We start from the raw sequence: 18,363 nt of genomic DNA, 5'->3' as shown, positions 1-18,363 counted from the left end.
TTCGTCACAGGGGCTGTCTCTGTTGAATGGTTGGCCCTAAATCCTGACTGAAGGAGTTCAAATCTATTGTTATCAATCATGAAATCGCTAAGCTTGTTGTGCTACAACTTTCTCAAGAATTTTCACAGTAAATGGAAGCTGTAACACTGGTCTATAACTAGAGAGATTTTCAGGATCTAGGTGAGGTTTCTTAAGTAATGGTTGAATGACGGTCGTCTTAAAAGCTTCAGGTACAATATCAGAGGAAAGCAACAGATTGATAATATTCAAGACAGATGATCCTAAGATCGAGAATAAGTCTTTAACGAGTTTGCCTGGAAGCGGGTCGAGCATGCAGGATGACAGCTTTGCTGCATTAACCAGGTGTGTAAGACACTCCAGGGATACTAAATAAAACTGGGACAGGGTTACCACTTACCAAGCTTTCATAAGCCTGATTGTCCGAATTAGCATCAGCAATCACAGAGCCCGAGAGGGTAAGTGGCGCTGCCTTTTTTATTTCGTCCCTTATTAGCTGAATCTGCTGAGTAAAGAATTGCATGAAATCATGAGCTGAATGGAGGGAACTATGATTAATCTGATTCGTGAGGTTGCTATTTTCTGCTCTGACCTGTGGCAGGACTGGCCCGAGGCCTCGTGTACCACACTGTCTGGATTAAAACTATTGTTTCTCTATGTTGTGGTTTGGGCGATCTTTAAAACAAAAACGAACACGCTAGGAGCTAGTTTGATGCGAGAGGTTTTTCTAGGTTCCTATAATATGAACACAAGGAAATATATAATTTCCAAAAGATAATATTAATTCTGTACGCTATAGATTTTACATTGTTGCCAAAGTGTTGGTGCGTCTTATAAATGGGAATCAGGAAAATACCAGAAATTTACCCTAAATTTAAGGGTGTGTCTTATACACACCCTTATTATATTTATTATATTTATTTTATATTGGGGAATTATAGTATTTAATTCACTAATATCCTGTATTCTTCATCTTGCTCAAAATATTTCCACTTGGTGAAACAGACTGTTAATGAAAGAGAGGTGGGCATGTCTTGCTGATGACTGTTGTGATCACAATAGTGTTGAGCGAGAGGCATCATTTTTTAATTCAGTTTTATTTTGTAGAAATCAAAAATGAACGGCCAGACCTGTGGAGTGCAAAGCACATTGAAGAATTCCAAAATTTGTATAAAAAATAATCTTAACATGTTTGCTTCATGATGACTCCTTTACCAGTAATACTATAAGTACAAACTGCTCCTAATTAAGTCATGATAATTTTGTAATAGTAAGTAGAAATGACAGATTTTTGGTTAGAATTGTCTTATAGTCCCCTGCAAAAGTATTGGAACAGCGAAACAAATTCCTTTATTTTTCCTGTAGACTGGAAACATTTCAGTTTGACGTCAAAAGACAAATATGAGACAACAGATCAACAATTACTTTACTTATCTTCATCTTTTATTTCCAGGTATTTTCATCTGGATCATATACACAACTTAGAAGAAACCCCTCTCCAAGTGTACGCCACAGGATAAACCCAATTCTGAAACTCCGCTACCTCAAGGTAGCCGGCGTTCTTGCAAACGGGCAGTAAATGTCTCAGTTTTGCCCTATTTGCTATATGTGTATGGGCTTTTTTTTGTTTTTTCATCCCACCCATACTTTTGGCCTCCTTTTTGCGAAAAGAATGTGTGTCCTATAGTTGGAGAATTACGGTAGTGCAGATGTGATCTAATGTTGAGGTGGATCAGAAATGAGATGATTTTATTACATGTGAAAATAATAAACAATAACAGCAAATTTCTTGTAACAAAGCTTGCAAACCAAACAGGAAATAAATGATTGATAGAATACAATTTTACTCGGTTGCATTGTAACGCTTGAAGACATCACTCTCTGCAGGGGACCCTGTGGTGACAAAAGGTAGAGTAAATTTTCCAGCATTGATCATCTATTACGGACTCTAGTGGACCAAATACCATGTTATTGCTTGATTTATTCAAGCTCCACAAGCAAATCTCCTTCACCAACCGTCTCTCCTGGCTCACAGTGGACACGCTTAATCTGAGACAGTATTAAGAGAAGTAAACTACATTTGAGCATTCCTTTCATCCAATGGTGGCTATAAAAATGTTCACTAAATAGTTACACTGACCTTTGCTTGTTTGACAGCAGTCATACTGTTCTGCATTTTCATGGCTTCAATCACACATATCTCTTGGCCTTCTGCAACCTACAAGTCCACGTAAAGAGAAACTATGAACTAAATGGAAAAAAAAAAAAAAAAAGTAAAATCGTCCAAGTATATCCCCCCCCCCCCCCCCTAAAAATATCGTAGTGCTTTTCATATCTTCGTGAATTATTGTTGTAACATCGTTTCTGGACAGTAAGGAAAAGATGGCCAAAACTGTTTTTGAAAAAGTAGAGGGTAAATTACATTTTGATGTCAATTCCACCTACGACCCCCAGGTTCAATGTAAAGTCAGAGCAGTTTCGCTTTGGCCAGTGTTATCCTACATAACATGTACACATACTGTAAAGCACTCATCACATTTTACCTCATCTCCAGGCTTAACAGTAACTGCCACTACAGTGCCAGGCATTGGTGACCGCAGGATGCTGCTGGTATCTTCAGCAATTTTCTCTGGCATGTAAGAGTTTAATTTTGCAGCCAACTTGGTTAGAATGCGCACCTTGAACTGCAAAATAAATAAATAAACTACCTCAATGAGAACAAAAGATGGCATTAATTAAGCATGAGCAAATATTTGAGCATGGCACGTTGAATCCAACTCACATCAGAGAGATAGCTTCCCTGTGGTGAAGTTTGACTGATTGACAAGCTAATATTTTAATCAGGTATGTGCTTACCAGAGCCTGTGTATATAGTCTTATATCACAACCAAATTCATACAATCTTTAAACAACCTTACCGATGTGCCCAGATACTGTAGAACTATGTGTCCTGAAGCATCTCGGGATAGACACTAGACCAAAATATGATACCATTGTGAACACAGACATTAAAAAAAAAATCTAAATATCTATATATCTTGTTAACTATTATATGTATTTTTTGTTCGTTACCTGTAACATCCTGAGCTTATTATTGATAGTGAGTGGTAATAGCGGAGAAGCCAAGTTCCACTGCCCATGGACATCCACGTGTTCTCCATCCACGTGCACCTATGGAGAAGAAATCAACTCTGTAAACAATAGTGGCAATTGTGCTGACAGGGCCATTCCTTACCCCACTGAATTATATGCCTGATTTTTTTTTGTAATTACTAAAATTGAGTTTTCTGATGAAAGTCAAGAAGAAATGGGCCAACAATTACATGAGCCAGTAAGTGCCTATGATTCAGAATCCGGCAATGATTTGTCAGACAAAGAAAATGGAGGGCAAAGATGGAGGCAACTGCTTTGATCAGTTGCCCAAGACTGAGGCATACGGGAGTCTGAACGTAGAAGGGAGTTCATCCAAACAGGGGTTAAATGTCTGTTTTTTTTAAACTCCATTAGCCATTTGGGTCAAGGCACTGCCAACTTTTCTTCATGTCTGTAAAGCGGCATGGTGAGGCATACCACAATTGGCCCAGGTGCGTGCAACATGTAGATGAACACCTTGTTTCAATGAGACTGTAAGGGCTGTAATGTTTGCCTTCAACAAAGACAGGCCGGTTGAACTGTTTGTTTTCGTGCGCAAGCTTGACCTTCCAGAACGAGCTGTGTGGTGACATCATGACATAGCACGCCTCTAACGTAGCTGAGAGGAAGAGGATTAATTTCTTTTTATCTATAATATCGATTTTGGGACATTTTAAATTAATCTCGAATCAGAGTAAATACAATTATAAATAACGATTATAAATGAAATAAAGCATTTTAGATATTTACTAGCGCAGTTGACAGCTGGCATAGCAGCCTAATGATAAAGTAGTGCAATGTAAAGCAAGTACAAAATCACACATTTTAAAATCAATTATATTGCAAATACACTTAATGGTTTAGCCCTATAATGAAGCAAATTGAGAAAAATCAAATTTCTAAGGACTTACCACTTGAGAATTGTTTGACAACGTTTGGAATTGGTTTATGTTTTTTGCCCAAGACGCTGTCCTGACTGATGATGAAAACAATGCCTAGAACCGTTTTCTTAAGGGTATCTTGATCTGGTTCAAAAGTAAGGAGATGTGATTGTGTCAGTAATGTATGTTGTTAAACTACTGTTTGTGCGTCTGAGAGGGTGTTCTTTTAAGAGTTTGTCGCAAAAAAAAGAAAAAAGAAAATGGGGTAATGGGGTATTTTTATATGTTTGCACATTTCCATATATTTTCTATCTTATTGTGGTTGCATTTATAACATTTTTACGACCTAAAAAAGATTATTTTGTCAAATATATAAAAAAAGAAATTAAGAACTTAATTTTTATGTTTATTTTATTTTTGTATCAAGTTTGACTACCTGTGACAGATTTAACATTTTCTGAAATCAGGATATGCAAGGGCATGAAGTTTGATGTGATTATGCTGAATGAACACATGTAAACTCATTTCTATCTATCAATCAAAGACAGCCCTCCCCCGCTGCCAGAGCTGCAGTGAAGGCAGATCATCAGGCGCAAATAAGATTTAGTTTCTGTAACATTAAAAAAAAAAAAAAAATACCAAAAGTGATACCTGATGCATTTTAGCTTTAATAACGTCCGTCACTGAACAAACAGCCTTTTTAGGAGATACAATGTACAGTATTACCTGAGCTATCTTGGCCACAATCCTCCGGAAACAGATATTTGATCTCAATGCTGTATTTCACAGAGGTAAATTATTTCACATATTTTGTTTCCTTTAAAACACAACTGGAAATGTGATCCACGAGACAGTGATGAGCACAAATCAGTCATTGGAATTCTTAAAATGTAATTATTACTGGCATTTTTAACATTAGTTAATATTCAAATTTAAGAGATGAGACTAGTTGTGTATTCGATTTTTCTAAACACTCAATTTTCATTTTGTAGTGACACTTAGATAGGAAAATCTAATAGATAATTTTGTTATTTATTTGGATGGCATAATACACAATAAGTCGTGGCGGAACATATAAAGCGCGATATTTTGAGCTACTGAATAAAGGGCGCAGCTCATGTTTTTTAATTGTATCACGCTGCCATATTTGGGAGCGCCTCAAATGCACATTGGGGTGCGAAGACTGAGGCTCAAAGAGCTACTAAAGGCAAGCTCAAATCGAGGGACGGGTGGACATAGCCTTCGCTGAAGTCTTTCGACTTCTAAATGCAGGTGTGGAACAGCTGGACTTCAAATGAAATAGGTTTACTTCATATCTCTTTATGATTTCAGTTTGAACTGATTGTTCCATTTGAGGTGTACTCAAAAATGGTTGCACTAATTGGATTTCTTTTAAGGTTTGAGCCGCTATTTGTCAAATGCATTATTTGACCACATGAATAAAATGTTTTAATGATTCTTCAAAGTTTTCATTAAATTCATTCAACAGTATACGTAAGCAACATACATGAGTATGTACATTATATCTGGAGGTGTGTGTGTGTGTGTGTGTGTGTGGGGGGGGGGGGGTTGCGGCAAATCAACCCAGCAGTGGTCAAGAGATGTTGATATTTGACTTTATTTTCATCCTACAAACATAAAGAAAAAAGTGGACAATGGTGTTGGTGTATGGTAAAAAACTCCCTGTAGCAAGCAGCTCAAAACGTCGCTCTCTCTGGTCCGCCATGACTTTCAAACTCTTTCTGTCAGCAGAAAGCAATATGGTCCATAGTCTTTCCGGTTTGTCTTAATTGTCAATTGTCAATAATTTGTTTTCTGAAATGTAAAACTGTTTTTTCTTCTAGTAATTTGTTTTGTGAAATGTTAATTTGTTTTGTCTTTTGTTAAAATGTTTTGAGAAATGTTAAGGTTTCACAGTTGGTTATTTTGTTTTGCACTTCAGGGCCACCATAAAGTTTGCATTTCATCAAATACAATTGCATTATAATTTATCATGTTGATAAATTACGGCAAAACATACTTGACTCACCAAATATTTGTCTCCAGATTTCTTAACTTCCACTAAATGCCATCGCTCTCCTAGCTGTGCACATAGCTCCCAGCACGTACTCTCTATATTTATTGATGGTACCCTGCAATGAAAACATACAACAGATCGATCTGCTTCTTTCTAGTATAGCAACACTTTATAGTAATTTTAGTGCTGTCAAGAGATAAAAACAAAACAATAAAATCTGTAAGAAAATGTAAGAAATCTCACTTTAATCTGACATAAAAAAAATCTGTGAAACACCCTCACCCAGACTTTCTTTTATTTACGTACTGTACAGTATATTGTGTGATTGGGTCAGATCAAAAGATTGAAATACAAAAACAAAACAGTAATTTATTTAACAGATACAATTGTATTTACCTCACGCTGTATTAGAAACTAGTCCCATTTACTTGCTGCAACCTTTAGCTTCAACTATCACGAGGAATTTTTTTCAATTACCAAATAATTAGAAACGGCATTCAAATAAAATGTTGTCCATCTTGTCTGTCACAGAATTGTTTAATCTCAGGGGCTTTGCGGCTAATTTGGCCAAGATCTTTGCTATGGCCGGCTACAACAGTGCATTTGTTGCTGTTCGCTGTGACTGTTGACACATTTGGTTTTATTTAACAGGCTTAACTTGAGCTGCTTCCGTGGTGATCAAGCTCCTTTTTACAAAATATAATTGTTGCTCTACCAAGCATGGGATGATAACCAGATTGGCAATATACTGTATCACAATTTTAAAAGTCATGGTTATTTAAAAGCATCCAAGTCTGCTGGTTGCTCTTAAAACCATATCATCCTACTCACTATGTATTAAATATCAACAGCGGCCAGAAGCGGCACCAAAAAAACAGATCAAACACAAACAGATGAACGGGTTTAGCTTACCAATAAATGGATACCTGAATTATTTCTGAATAAAGTGAAGCCGCTTACAGCTTGAGCGTGCTACAGCAGCATTGTGGGAAATTCAGTATTGGTGTGTGTAAACACCTGCAAGCCGCAGAAAGCCTACGGACCGGTTCAAAAAAAAAAAAAAAAAAAGGGCCAGATAAAACCTGCACGTGCAGTCCAGTTACTGTATAAACTTAAAGAATTAAAGATTTCAGTAATTATGTGTCCTGATGTAATCTTTGTTTTGAATATGTAAAGTATAAATACTTTTCACATTTTAAAAATCCTAGTATCCAAATTCTGGTATATAAATTGCAATAAAATTCCTACGCAGATTTCACTTTTCGCGGGGCGGGGGTGTTTCGGTTCCCATTAGCCGCAAAATAGGAGGGAACACTGTCTATTTAAAAAAAAAAAAAAGATTGATTAGAAATAAACTACCATTGAGTGATAGTATAGTTCATTCAACTATTATGTGTATCAGTTACATATAGCTATATATAAATAGCGAAATGTGGAATCCAATTTTATGTTGACAATAGTCTTTTTTCCCCTTACAAGCCCTCCCTCCCTCCCTCCCTCCCTCCCTCCCTCACTCAATCACTCAGCAAGCTCATAGCTTAGTCGTCTGCTCGTTTTCGAAAGCCGAAAACCTCCCAGACAGCCGATTCAATTGTTTGGAAGGGGGCAAAAGCTTGATTGGTTCGCCTTTTTACCCACACTCCAGCTTGATAGACTGCTCACATCCTACCGCAAGCGATATCACATAAAACACTTCTTGAAAGTAGCATATATGTATATAGATATATACATGTAAATGTGATAACTAACAATGATAACTCAACTCCCTTTTCAAACGTTCCGACTGAAGAATACTTTGAAGACTTGTTGAATGAGGAAAATGAGGGAGAACAAATAGCAGGAGAGGTGACTGTTGTGAAAATTGGTGTAGCAAAGATTAGTAAGGATTAAGAGAGGAGTGCACTAAAGAGGAAGAAGAGTAGAAAGGCACTTGGCCCTGATGATATACCTATAGAGGTAAGGAAGTGCCTTGGAGAGATAACAGTCAAGTTTCTGACTGGGTTGTTTAACAGGATCTTAGATAGTGAAAAGATGCCTGACAAATTGTGTACAAGCGTGCTGGTGCCCATTTTTAAGAACATGGGAGATGTGTAATGTGTGGAAACTACAGAGGAATAAACTTAATACATTGATGTTATGGGAAGGGTTGTCGAATCTAGACTTAGGGCAGAAGTGAGCATTAGTGAGCAGCATCATCGTTTCATGCCAAAAAAGGAACACTCCAGATGCAGTATTCGCTTTGAGGATGTTGATAGAAAAGTAGAGAAATGTTAAATAAAAGGTGGGATGGAACTTAAATGTGTCTTTGTGCATCTGGAGAAAGCTCATGACAGGCTGTCCTCATACAATAACTGTGGTATTGTATGAGGAGGTCCGGAGTGGCATAGAAGTATGTTAGAACAGTGCCGGACATGTATAAGGACAGTAAGAATGTGTAGTGGTGAGATGTGTTGTAGGTGTGACAGAAGAGTTCAAGATGGAGGTGGGACTGTATCAGGGATCAGATCTGAGCCTCTTCTTTTTTGCTATGGTGATGAACAGACTGACAGATGAGATTTGAGAGGAATCTGCATGGACTATGATGTGTGAAGATGACATTGTGAGTAGGCAACAGGTGTAGGGGAAGCTAGAGTGGTGGTCTGCCCTGGAAAAGAGAGGAATGAAGATTAGTTGCAGCAAGACCTATAAGTGTGTGAATGAGAGGGACCCAAGTAGAAAAATGAAGATGAGAAAAGATAAATATGGTGGAGGAATTTAAGTATTTCGGGTCAACAGTCCAGAGCAATGGAGAAATTGGAAAAGAGGTGAAGAAGAATCATGTATAGGCCGGCTGGAATGGTTGGAGAAAAGTGCCAGGTGTGATGTGTGATAGAAGAGTTTGAGCTCGAATGAATGGAAAGACGAACAAGACTGACTGTAGTGAGACCAGTGATGTTGTTCAGCCAGCCAAGACAGGAGGCAGAGCTGGATAGGGTCAGGAATGAATACATCAGAGGGACAGCACGTTAGAGTTTTGGGGGAAAAAGTAAGAGGACAGGGTGAAATGGTTCTGACATGTCCAGAGAAGAGATAGTGAATACATAGGTAGAATGATGCGGAATTTTGAATTGCTAGGCAGGAGGTCTAGAGCAGGGGTATCCAAACCCGGTCCTCAAGTGCTGCTGTCCTGCATGTTTTCCAGGTTTCTTTCCCTGACACACCTGATTTGAATGATCAGAATCGTTACCAGGCTTCTGCTGAGATTGCTGATGAGATGATCATGATACAGCCTTTGAGGACCGAGTTTCGACACCTCTGGTCGAGAGGAAGACCAGAGCAGGTTTATAGATGTAATGAAAGAGGACATAAAGGTAGTTTGAGTGAGAGAAGAGGATGCAGGGTTTGATGGAGACAGTTACGTCGCTGTGGGAACCCTTGAAGGGAAAAGCTGCAATGAGGAAAAGATGATTATGGAACTGAAGTTACCTCTGAAAATGACAATGTATCTTGTTCTACATTTTTTAGTGATCTATATGCACTTAATTATTTCATAATGTTTAAAAGCTATACAATTTAAAGCTAACTTCAGAGTTGCTGTTCACATGTTTTTCTGGAAAAAGGTGTGCTCCTTACGAATCAAAACAATGTAAAATCAAATGTTCCCTTTGTTATTCTATCTTGCAAAGCAGACTGAAGTAGTATGACGATTCTTTGCACTTTGAGGCAGAAATCATTTTTAACTGAATCGAATTATTTTGAATCAAAAATCGATTCTTAATTGAATCTGAAACCCCAAATTTGGCATCAAACCGAATCATGAGACAGTCAAAGATTCCCACCTCTACCCAAAATCTCCTGTGACAGTAGCCACCCTTCCGCCATCTACTAGGGGTGAGAGATGACTTCACCAGATTCTAAATGACTACACTTATACTACACTTGAAATAAACTCTAGGCCTTTTAGCTTTTCCTTGCAAGTGAATTGGTAAGGGAACGAGACACACCAGGCAATATAACTGAATAACCAATAGTCCAATCACTTGTTGTGCCAAACACATATTCATACATCACATGGAACCCGAACATTCATTTCCTGGTACAATACAGTACTTATTATTTTTCCCCAAGCATATGTGTAAAAAAAATGGTCTGAAAATGTCTGGTTTTGCATAAGTTATAAAGCGGGAAGGCACTTCATTGACCTGACTGTAATTGGACAGGAATGATGAAACGACATAATATGTGAGATACTGGGATCCTCACCTCAAATTTCCCAATACATTCTGAGAACAGAGCTGGGCTGTTATGTACAATGCTGCTGCTGAGGCTACCAGTTCCTGCTGTTGCTCCACTAGTAGCTGGTGACCTTTAAAGCCATCAGGATATATCTCTGGCAGGAAGTTGGTGCTAATGTCGCCAGAAATAAAGCGAGCATTGGTGATTATTTCTCTCAGGAGTGGAATGTTGTGAGTTACACCTGGAAGCAAAAACAAATGACATTATAGCAACAAAATATATGAAAGAAATTGTGTTTTTGGATGTTCAAAATGAAAATGTATTGGCTTACCTCTGATGACATAGTTATCCAGAGCATCCGCCATCTTGGCAAGAGCTTCTGCTCTTGTAGCACCATAGGTTATTAACTTCAAACATATACCAGATTAAATGAGAATCTATATGAGTGTGCTTCGTCACTGTTACTATAACACACACATTTGTAAATTCTACGATAAAATAATTGGCTAACCTTTGATATCATAGGATCGTAATAGATGCTTATGTCACTTCCCTCCTCGATGCCACTGTCCACCCGGACCTGGCAGTGACAAATTGATTTATCTCAAAATGTGAAAACTTGTATTTGAGTAAGGATTAAATGTCTCAATGAGGTTGTATGGCAACAATGGGAGACGTTTCATAAACTCACTACTTACGTTGTTGAGATCGGTTGGTTCTTGGTATTGGGACAACCTTCCAATGGAAGGAAGACCAAATGACTTGTAAGGGTCCTACATAGAAATAGAAAACAATTGTGTTTGCTTAGTTTAATCAGAGAATCTGATTAAACTGTTTTTAAGGAATTCATTCTAAAAATGCATGACCATACAAAACATGCAACCTACGACAAAGTGACTGGTAATGAGCATCTGAAAGCTCAGTGGTCGACCCCCACATATTTTCACCTCACAAATCTGCCACTCTTTGCGAAGGGTTTGGACAGCCTTGCTTTCAAAATTAGAACCACGGAACAATTACCTTTGCGCATGATTTTAGCCTTTTATGCCAGAAGTAAATGTCACAAGTGAAAATAATTCCAAGATGGGTTAATCCATTGAGTGGCAAATTCTAAGTCTAGCCACACTAGTAACCTGTGTTCAATTCAACGTCAGTTTTTCAGACTGTCTTTGCAAACTGCATCATGTTTTAACAGAAACTAAATAATGTTATTTGAAATGTGAAGTGTCATCAAAGGGCCAAAGTGACAATATTGATTCAGTCAGTGATCAGGAGAAGATTCAACTATTTTTTTAAACTGTAAACTTTAAAAGTGTTTCTTTGAAAGATCATTTTGAGAACTTCAACACTTAAAGCAACAATGTTAAGAATGAGCCACTCAAACCTCGGCATAGACGCGGCTCTCAACAGCCCAGCCGTTTATTGGGATATCTTCCTGTTTGTGCTGCAGTTGGTAACCCTTGGCAACTCGAATCATTTGCTCAACGAGGTCAAGACCAGTAATACACTCTGTTATGGGATGTTCAACCTAGGGCCCAGAGTTAAAACAACAGTGGTTAAGGCAAAGTAGGATTGTAGTGTGAGATGGAAACAGGTCATATTTCAGTCTTGAACCAACAGCATATTTAACAAAAACATGAAAAATATACACTTTGTTCCAAATTATTATGCAAAGGACATGTTACTTAAATTTACAAAAAATATTAAGCCAATGTAAATCTGAATAAAATTTAAAGTCTCTAACTTTTAAAGAGTTTTACTCAAATTTCATTAAATTTCATTGATCAAATCTTGAACAGTTTAATATGCTTTGCATCCATTGAACTTGTGAGTTCTTGAACAGTGTTAGAATAATTATTGCAAGAATAGTTGTAGATATAGTGATTATACATTTGCTACAAAATATTAATGCTTGCAATGAAGAAACACTTTGCTGTGTGAATGATTGCGCTTTGGATAGTAGCTATTACAATTATCAGTATAACATCATCCAATTATGAATCTATAAAATATACCACTGTTGATAGTATGCTGGGAGAATGAGTGCACTGTTTGTGGGAAATTACAGAGAGAATGGGAGAGTGAGTGCACTTTTCGTGGGAAAAAGAACCGCCTTGTCATTGTTTCGTCTCAAGCAGAAGGAAGGCCACTCAAGCCTGCCGGTTGGAGCGTTCCTGCAGCTGTGACTCTCATCGATATTTTTGCTATGCATTGTCAGAATGTTTCGCTACGTATTTTTTCATACATGCATTAGTTTCTCACCCACATGCTCACACATAGACGGACAAGTACACAAGGTCCCGGCCATAGACTTGCGTTTTTTCCTGCCCCTTGAGGGCCGGGACCTTCGTGTAATTAGGGATCTCTGTATCAAATAAAAGTAAGGGGAGTCGGAGAGATTGGCAGAGCGCAGTAGAATTGTCCTTGGCCAGTTCCTCTTCGCTCCCCTCATGCATGAGTTGGGAAGATTGCCTTGTCCCTCCTTTTTTGTGTACAGTTTCTTACAAATGTCTGACAAATGAACCTGACAAACAATTTTACCTTTTTTTTTTTTGCAGGGAGTTACAATAGCATTCTGCAAAGCTGCTTTTTGGATATAAACTGTATCCCACCCTGATAGATCTTTTGATTGATAATACTTGATGATTGATGAGGTCAGGTTAAGATGGTGCACCATCTTCTTTTCTGCCCATAGCAGCAAGTGACTCGGTGGTGTTCTTTGCAGAATGATATGCAGTCAAGCATGAAGATGTTGGAAGATACATTTTTTCTTTTTGTACCATGGAAGAAAATAATCAGTCAGAAACTCTACATAAATTGCAGAAGTCATTTTCCCACCGTCATGGACCTTAAAAGGACTATCTAAGGTTGCATAGCACTCATCGCAAAACGAAACTCTTGAAAACTACTCCTCATGGATTCCCGAGCCCACTGCAACCATATCTGCTTGTGAGCACTGTTAAGAGATGGATGAATATTAGCTTTAAGCACAGTTGCAAACTTCTTGAGGATCCTACAACTTGAGCTTTGTGGGTCTCCGGAGGCACCAGTGGTTTCAAATACCTCTTTGTTGCTTTGCAATGGCCTTTTAGCAACTTCCAATCCAATCCAATCCACTTTATCTATATTGCACAATTTTAAACAAAACCAAGGTTTTCAAAGTGCTGTATAGGAAAAATAAAACAATAAATAGTTAACACAATAAAAACACAATAAAACAGTAAAATAAATAAAATAAGATCAAGTACAATCAGTCAATACTCTGCAAGGTGTCGAAAGCCATAGAGAAAAGGTGAGTTTTAAGAAGAGTTTTAAAAACAAATAAAGAGGAGGCCTGTCTAACATGCAACGGAAGATCATTCCAAAGTTTTGGAGCTGCGATGGCGAATGCTCGATCGCCTCTGAGCTTAAGCCTAGTTTTAGGCACTCTCAGGAGCAGCTGGTCAGCTGACCTGAGAGCACGGCTAGGGGAATACGGGTGCAGCAGGTCAGCTAAGTAAAGTGGGGCAAGGCCATTCAAGGCTTTAAAAGCAAATAAGAATATTTTAAAACGAATCCTAAAATGGACAGGCAGCCAGTGGAGTGAAGCTAAAATAGGCGAAACATGCTCATATGTATTTACGCCAGTTAAAAGCTGTGCAGCAGCATTTTGAACCAGTTGCAGGCAACTAAAGAAGGACCCACTAACCCCCAAATAAAGTGCATTGCCGTAATCCAATCGAGTGGTCACAAAGGGATGAATTACTGTTTCAAATTGTTTTCTCTGCAGGACTTGTTCCATTTTTGCTAGTTGCCTCAACTGAAAAAGCTTGACTGCACCACAGCTTGAATTTGGTTGCCGAATTGAAGATCAGCATCCACTTTTACTCCCAAGATGTTTTGCAATTGGGACACGTAACTGCGCCAAGGGACCCAGGTCAACTGAGGGGGGTGTCTCAGAAGCACCACCAAAGATCATGACTTCAGTCTTTTTCTCATTAAAATTTAAAAAGTTCCGCGCCATCCAACCTATAAGGTGCTCTACACCCTTTAGCAGTGGATTAATAGATTATGAATTAGACTTTTTGAGGGGAACATATGAAAGAAGATGCCATGTTTCCTGAAAATGGAGCCTAGTGGCAGCAGAAAATAAAAGAGGGCCAAGCACAGAGCCTTGTGGGACCCCACATGAGAGGAGTAGTGGAGGACACAGAATCACCCAGGCTGACACAGACCGTCCGGTGTGACAGGTAGGACCTAAACCATCCCAGTGCTGTGACACTGTTGCCCACCCACTTCTCTGTTCATCAGGTGAATTTGGCGAACAGAAACTTTTTGGTTTTTGCCTTTATCTGAACGAACCTGCCTATGCTCTGAATTAGCAACACATTTCCACACATGTTTTTTGAAAATATCCAATGTTTTTATACCCTGAGAAAGGTAGTGAACTATTTAATGCTTTTCAGCAGCAGAGATTGCTTTTCTTTCCCATATTGGTTGAAACCTGTGGCCAGCTCAATAATGTGGAACATCAATTTTAAAAAGTATTCCTTTAACTGGGCTCAACTACGTATTTATCACAGGAGCCTGAGATTTATATCAACGGAGCCTTGAGACACTATGTTTAATGGGCAAAAAAAAAAAAAAAAGATTTTGACTCAAATACAGTTTTCATAGTAATTTGGAACACGGTGTGATGTCAATATTAAAATATGTCCCTAAATGACAAATCTGCAAATAGGGCTGACCTGATGACTTCTTGTCTCATATTTAACTTTTTTATATTGAACCCTATTGTTTAAAGTTACAGCAAAAATAAAAGAATTGGCCCAAATGTTCCAAAATGTCGGGAGGGGAATGTATCATATGGAGGTATACTCTCCACCAATAAGATTGATACAGAGGTAAATAATTTTACTTTTGCCATCGAGAGTATCTACAATATACAGCACATTCAGAGTATCTCACCTGGAGCCGTGTGTTCATCTCCAGGAAGTAGAAGTTCTTCAAAGAATCGACCAGGAACTCCACTGTACCAGCAGAAGAGTACTGCACAGCCTTAGCCAGCTGAACTGCTTGTTCACCCATGGCTCGTCTTGTCATAGAGTCCAGGAAAGTACTAGAAAAGTAAACACTTAAATTATGAATAAAACATTTACACATTGAAAACACTATGAAGTCACTGTGTAGTACAAAAAACAAAAACAAAAACATACATTTACATATCTTTGACCCCTGCTATTCACTTTGGACGCATGATGGTTTTTGATCTGCCAACATAAAATACCGTACACACAGAGGCATACCTTACATTCAAATAGAAGTGGGGAAGGAGAAGGTTTGAGTGTGTCCGTGTGTGTGTGCGCGAATTCAAATAACGTGAATACAAGCTCAGCAATACTTTGATTTTTACTTGCAGTGTTTGTGACAGGTGAACTTTAGACATACAGTATATGACAAATGCTAAAGGAGGTGTCACTTATAAAGGTTGATCAAGCGGTTATAATTTATTAAATAGATGAACTCAATCAGAACATCATGAAAAGCGAAATAATGCCTCCCAACTGACATGGGTGTCTATAGCCTGTGCTTTAAAAGACCAGGAGAGGTAATTTTTTGGCACAAGTGCTGTGCTCACGGCCTTTAAAACTTTAGCTCTCATTTCTTTCGAAGTAAATACATGACATTCGGTTACTGGGAGTGTCATAGTCTGTGCTGGCTTTCTGACTCATGGTTTCATTAATCAAAATGCATACTGTCCACAAACTTGCCCAGTGGGATTATTGTGCAGACTAAAAGCTAAAAGTCATGTTTAGACTAAAGTGTTGAGATTTTTGTGTGTTATTTTGCTTTTTTAAATATGATTTACATAAAGAAATTGAGTGCCAATAGCTTAGCATTGTGTCATCGTACAAGCAACCAATGGGTACACAGCAAAGGGACAAGCTCACTCTGATTGGCTCTTGGCCAGGAAATTCAAACTAGAAGATTTAAATTCAATACTTAGAGGATTGTAGTGAATGTGACAAACAAATTTAATTTAACAAATTTGAGTAAAATCGTGACAACGGACAACCGGAGTTTGACTTTTTATTTTTTTCTCCTACAGCGCCTTCATTTATTTATTGTTGCATTGCATGTACCTCGCTTTGCAGCAAAGTTCGTCTGACTGAAAAAAAGTTTTGACGATATCATGTGCCCGATACTGTGCTAAATAGTGTGCTGTTAATGTTGAACTATCACTATCTTAGCACAGTAACTGTTCCAGATGGTAAAAAGGTAAGTAAATACTGTACGTAGCAGGCATCCCAAGTTCCTCCTCCATTATTCCACAAGCCAGGTGAGAGCTCTCGCTTGGCTCTGATTTTGTAATAAAAGCTGAGCTGGCCCGTGTTTGTATAGCTTCAGGTGTCCACAAACCTGCCGCCATCATTCATGTTTTCCCCCAAAACAAATTTTATTTTTAACTTCTGCAAAATGAGTGAAATGTCACGTGTCGCGTTGCTGCATTCTATTGCTCTATTGCTACCTGTTTGTGTGTGTTTTTATGTAAAATTATTTTAATGGGATTGTTGATTTGACATTATTATGTCAATTTGAATTTTGTTTGTTATTTGGCCTAAACTAGCAATGACATGAACGTTTATCATGGATATTATATCTCAAATGCAAGAGGTGGGAAACTCATTTGTCCTGACAACAGACTGCTAAATGATGAAAACATTTTAACACTAACAGACTATGAGCAGGTGGAACAGCGGATTTTGTCCTTCATTTGAATCCATCATTGTCAATCATCACCACAGGTGGTGACTTTTTGTTTTGCCTATGGAAATTCCATGTGTATTTTCTTACAAACCTGGGAGCTTCTTCCACCACCTTCTGGTTCCTCCTCTGGATTGAACACTCTCTTTCATTCAACCACAGAGCATTGCCATATTTATCAGCCAGCACCTGGGATAAAAGTACATCTCATTTAAGAGTTCTTTGTTTAACAATAAATAGGATTTCCTAAACTCAACTTTTACTTTGTGATGACGTGTAGTTCTATTTCGCCCCTCCAGACTGCCAGAGGCGGTGCTAAAAGCACAAAATAAGCCTTCGCGCAAGCGCAAGACGAGAATGCATACCAACAAAAACGTCATGTATATGACACCGGGGACATATATAAAAGGCATCGTCACCTGGTAGTCTGTCCCTCAGAACCTTCTCGCGCGTTGGTTTGCATGCCATACGAGTACCGCGTTTTTTGCGGTTTCCTAGTTTATTTTCTTTCATCGCTTGTAGCCCGTTGACTGTGTCAGTCGGGGCTGCGGTTTACTGTCCGCCCTCCGGTGGCTGCGACACTTGTGTTGGTTTATCCTTGTCTGGTGAGCGCAACGCTTGCTGGGACTTTGCTGTGCGGGGTGAGTTGCGCTGTTTTGTGAGCTATCGGTGTTCTTTTGGGTAAATTTCGATGCAGTTTCCTTGTTGTTGATACTTAGAGCGCTAAAACTTGGTGGCGGGTGACTTTCATGGTGTTCATGACCTGACGTGTGCGTGCTCGCCATTAAGTCGTGCTTTGTTTTTGCCTGTCTATGAAGTTTCCTCGGCTGTTTAGTGCCTAGTTACCCGCCTGCAACTGCGTCAGTTAACCGTCTTTACCCCATTTCAGCCTGTGCCATGTCGCTTGCGCTTCGCATGCGAACTTGGCTGGTGGCTATTGCCCGGCTCCCGCTGTACCGGCTGCGTTACGCACCCGTTGCGGTTTTTACGCCGTGTTCCTCTCGCCGATCGCTGGCGTCTCGCGTACGCTCTCGGCCCAGTGTCTCCGGCTCGCAGAGGTTGCGTTCCACACCAGCTCTTGCCTTGACAACCTTTGTTCTAAATTTCTCGGTCTTATGGAGGGCCATGTGCTGTGCTCCAGTTGTGGCTGTCGCGTTGTGCTGGCAGACTCACGGGATGGACGCTGTTTGCGTTGCCGTGACACACTCGGCGCACGTTGACACAGAGGTGAGTGTGGCCGTGGATGGTGTGACCGGTCCTTTGGAGTCCAACGACACTAAGTCCGTGGCTGCTCCTATCGTGTTGGCGGTCTCCTTGCTGCCCGTTCGAAGACGTGGCGTGAAACGACGCTCTGCC

At 39.2% G+C, this 18,363-nt stretch overlaps 1 protein-coding gene across 1 annotated transcript in view; it reads right to left on the bottom strand.

The window, feature by feature from the left end:
* Positions 1-1,439: 1,439 nt before the first annotated feature.
* Positions 1,440-18,363, bottom strand: part of pcca (propionyl-CoA carboxylase subunit alpha) — a 67,892-nt gene continuing 50,968 nt past the window's right edge. The window contains exons 11-24 of the mRNA XM_088421070.1: positions 17,102-17,196; positions 15,211-15,361; positions 11,648-11,791; positions 10,962-11,036; positions 10,775-10,843; positions 10,595-10,670; positions 10,291-10,504; positions 6,061-6,163; positions 3,091-3,189; positions 2,937-2,990; positions 2,562-2,702; positions 2,159-2,236; positions 1,983-2,067; positions 1,440-1,911 (exon numbers count right to left, since the gene is read on the bottom strand). Of these exons, the coding sequence (XP_088277196.1) occupies positions 1,999-2,067; positions 2,159-2,236; positions 2,562-2,702; positions 2,937-2,990; positions 3,091-3,189; positions 6,061-6,163; positions 10,291-10,504; positions 10,595-10,670; positions 10,775-10,843; positions 10,962-11,036; positions 11,648-11,791; positions 15,211-15,361; positions 17,102-17,196 (1,368 nt within the window). The 3' untranslated portion in view covers positions 1,440-1,911; positions 1,983-1,998. The remainder of the gene's footprint in view (positions 1,912-1,982; positions 2,068-2,158; positions 2,237-2,561; positions 2,703-2,936; positions 2,991-3,090; positions 3,190-6,060; positions 6,164-10,290; positions 10,505-10,594; positions 10,671-10,774; positions 10,844-10,961; positions 11,037-11,647; positions 11,792-15,210; positions 15,362-17,101; positions 17,197-18,363) is intronic.

This window comes from Hippichthys cyanospilos, chromosome 8 (genome assembly GCF_059441005.1).
Source record: "Hippichthys cyanospilos isolate Australia breed blue-spotted pipefish chromosome 8, RoL_Hcya_1.0, whole genome shotgun sequence".
Taxonomy (NCBI): domain Eukaryota; kingdom Metazoa; phylum Chordata; class Actinopteri; order Syngnathiformes; family Syngnathidae; genus Hippichthys; species Hippichthys cyanospilos.
This window is presented reverse-complemented; position numbering and strand designations above follow the sequence as displayed.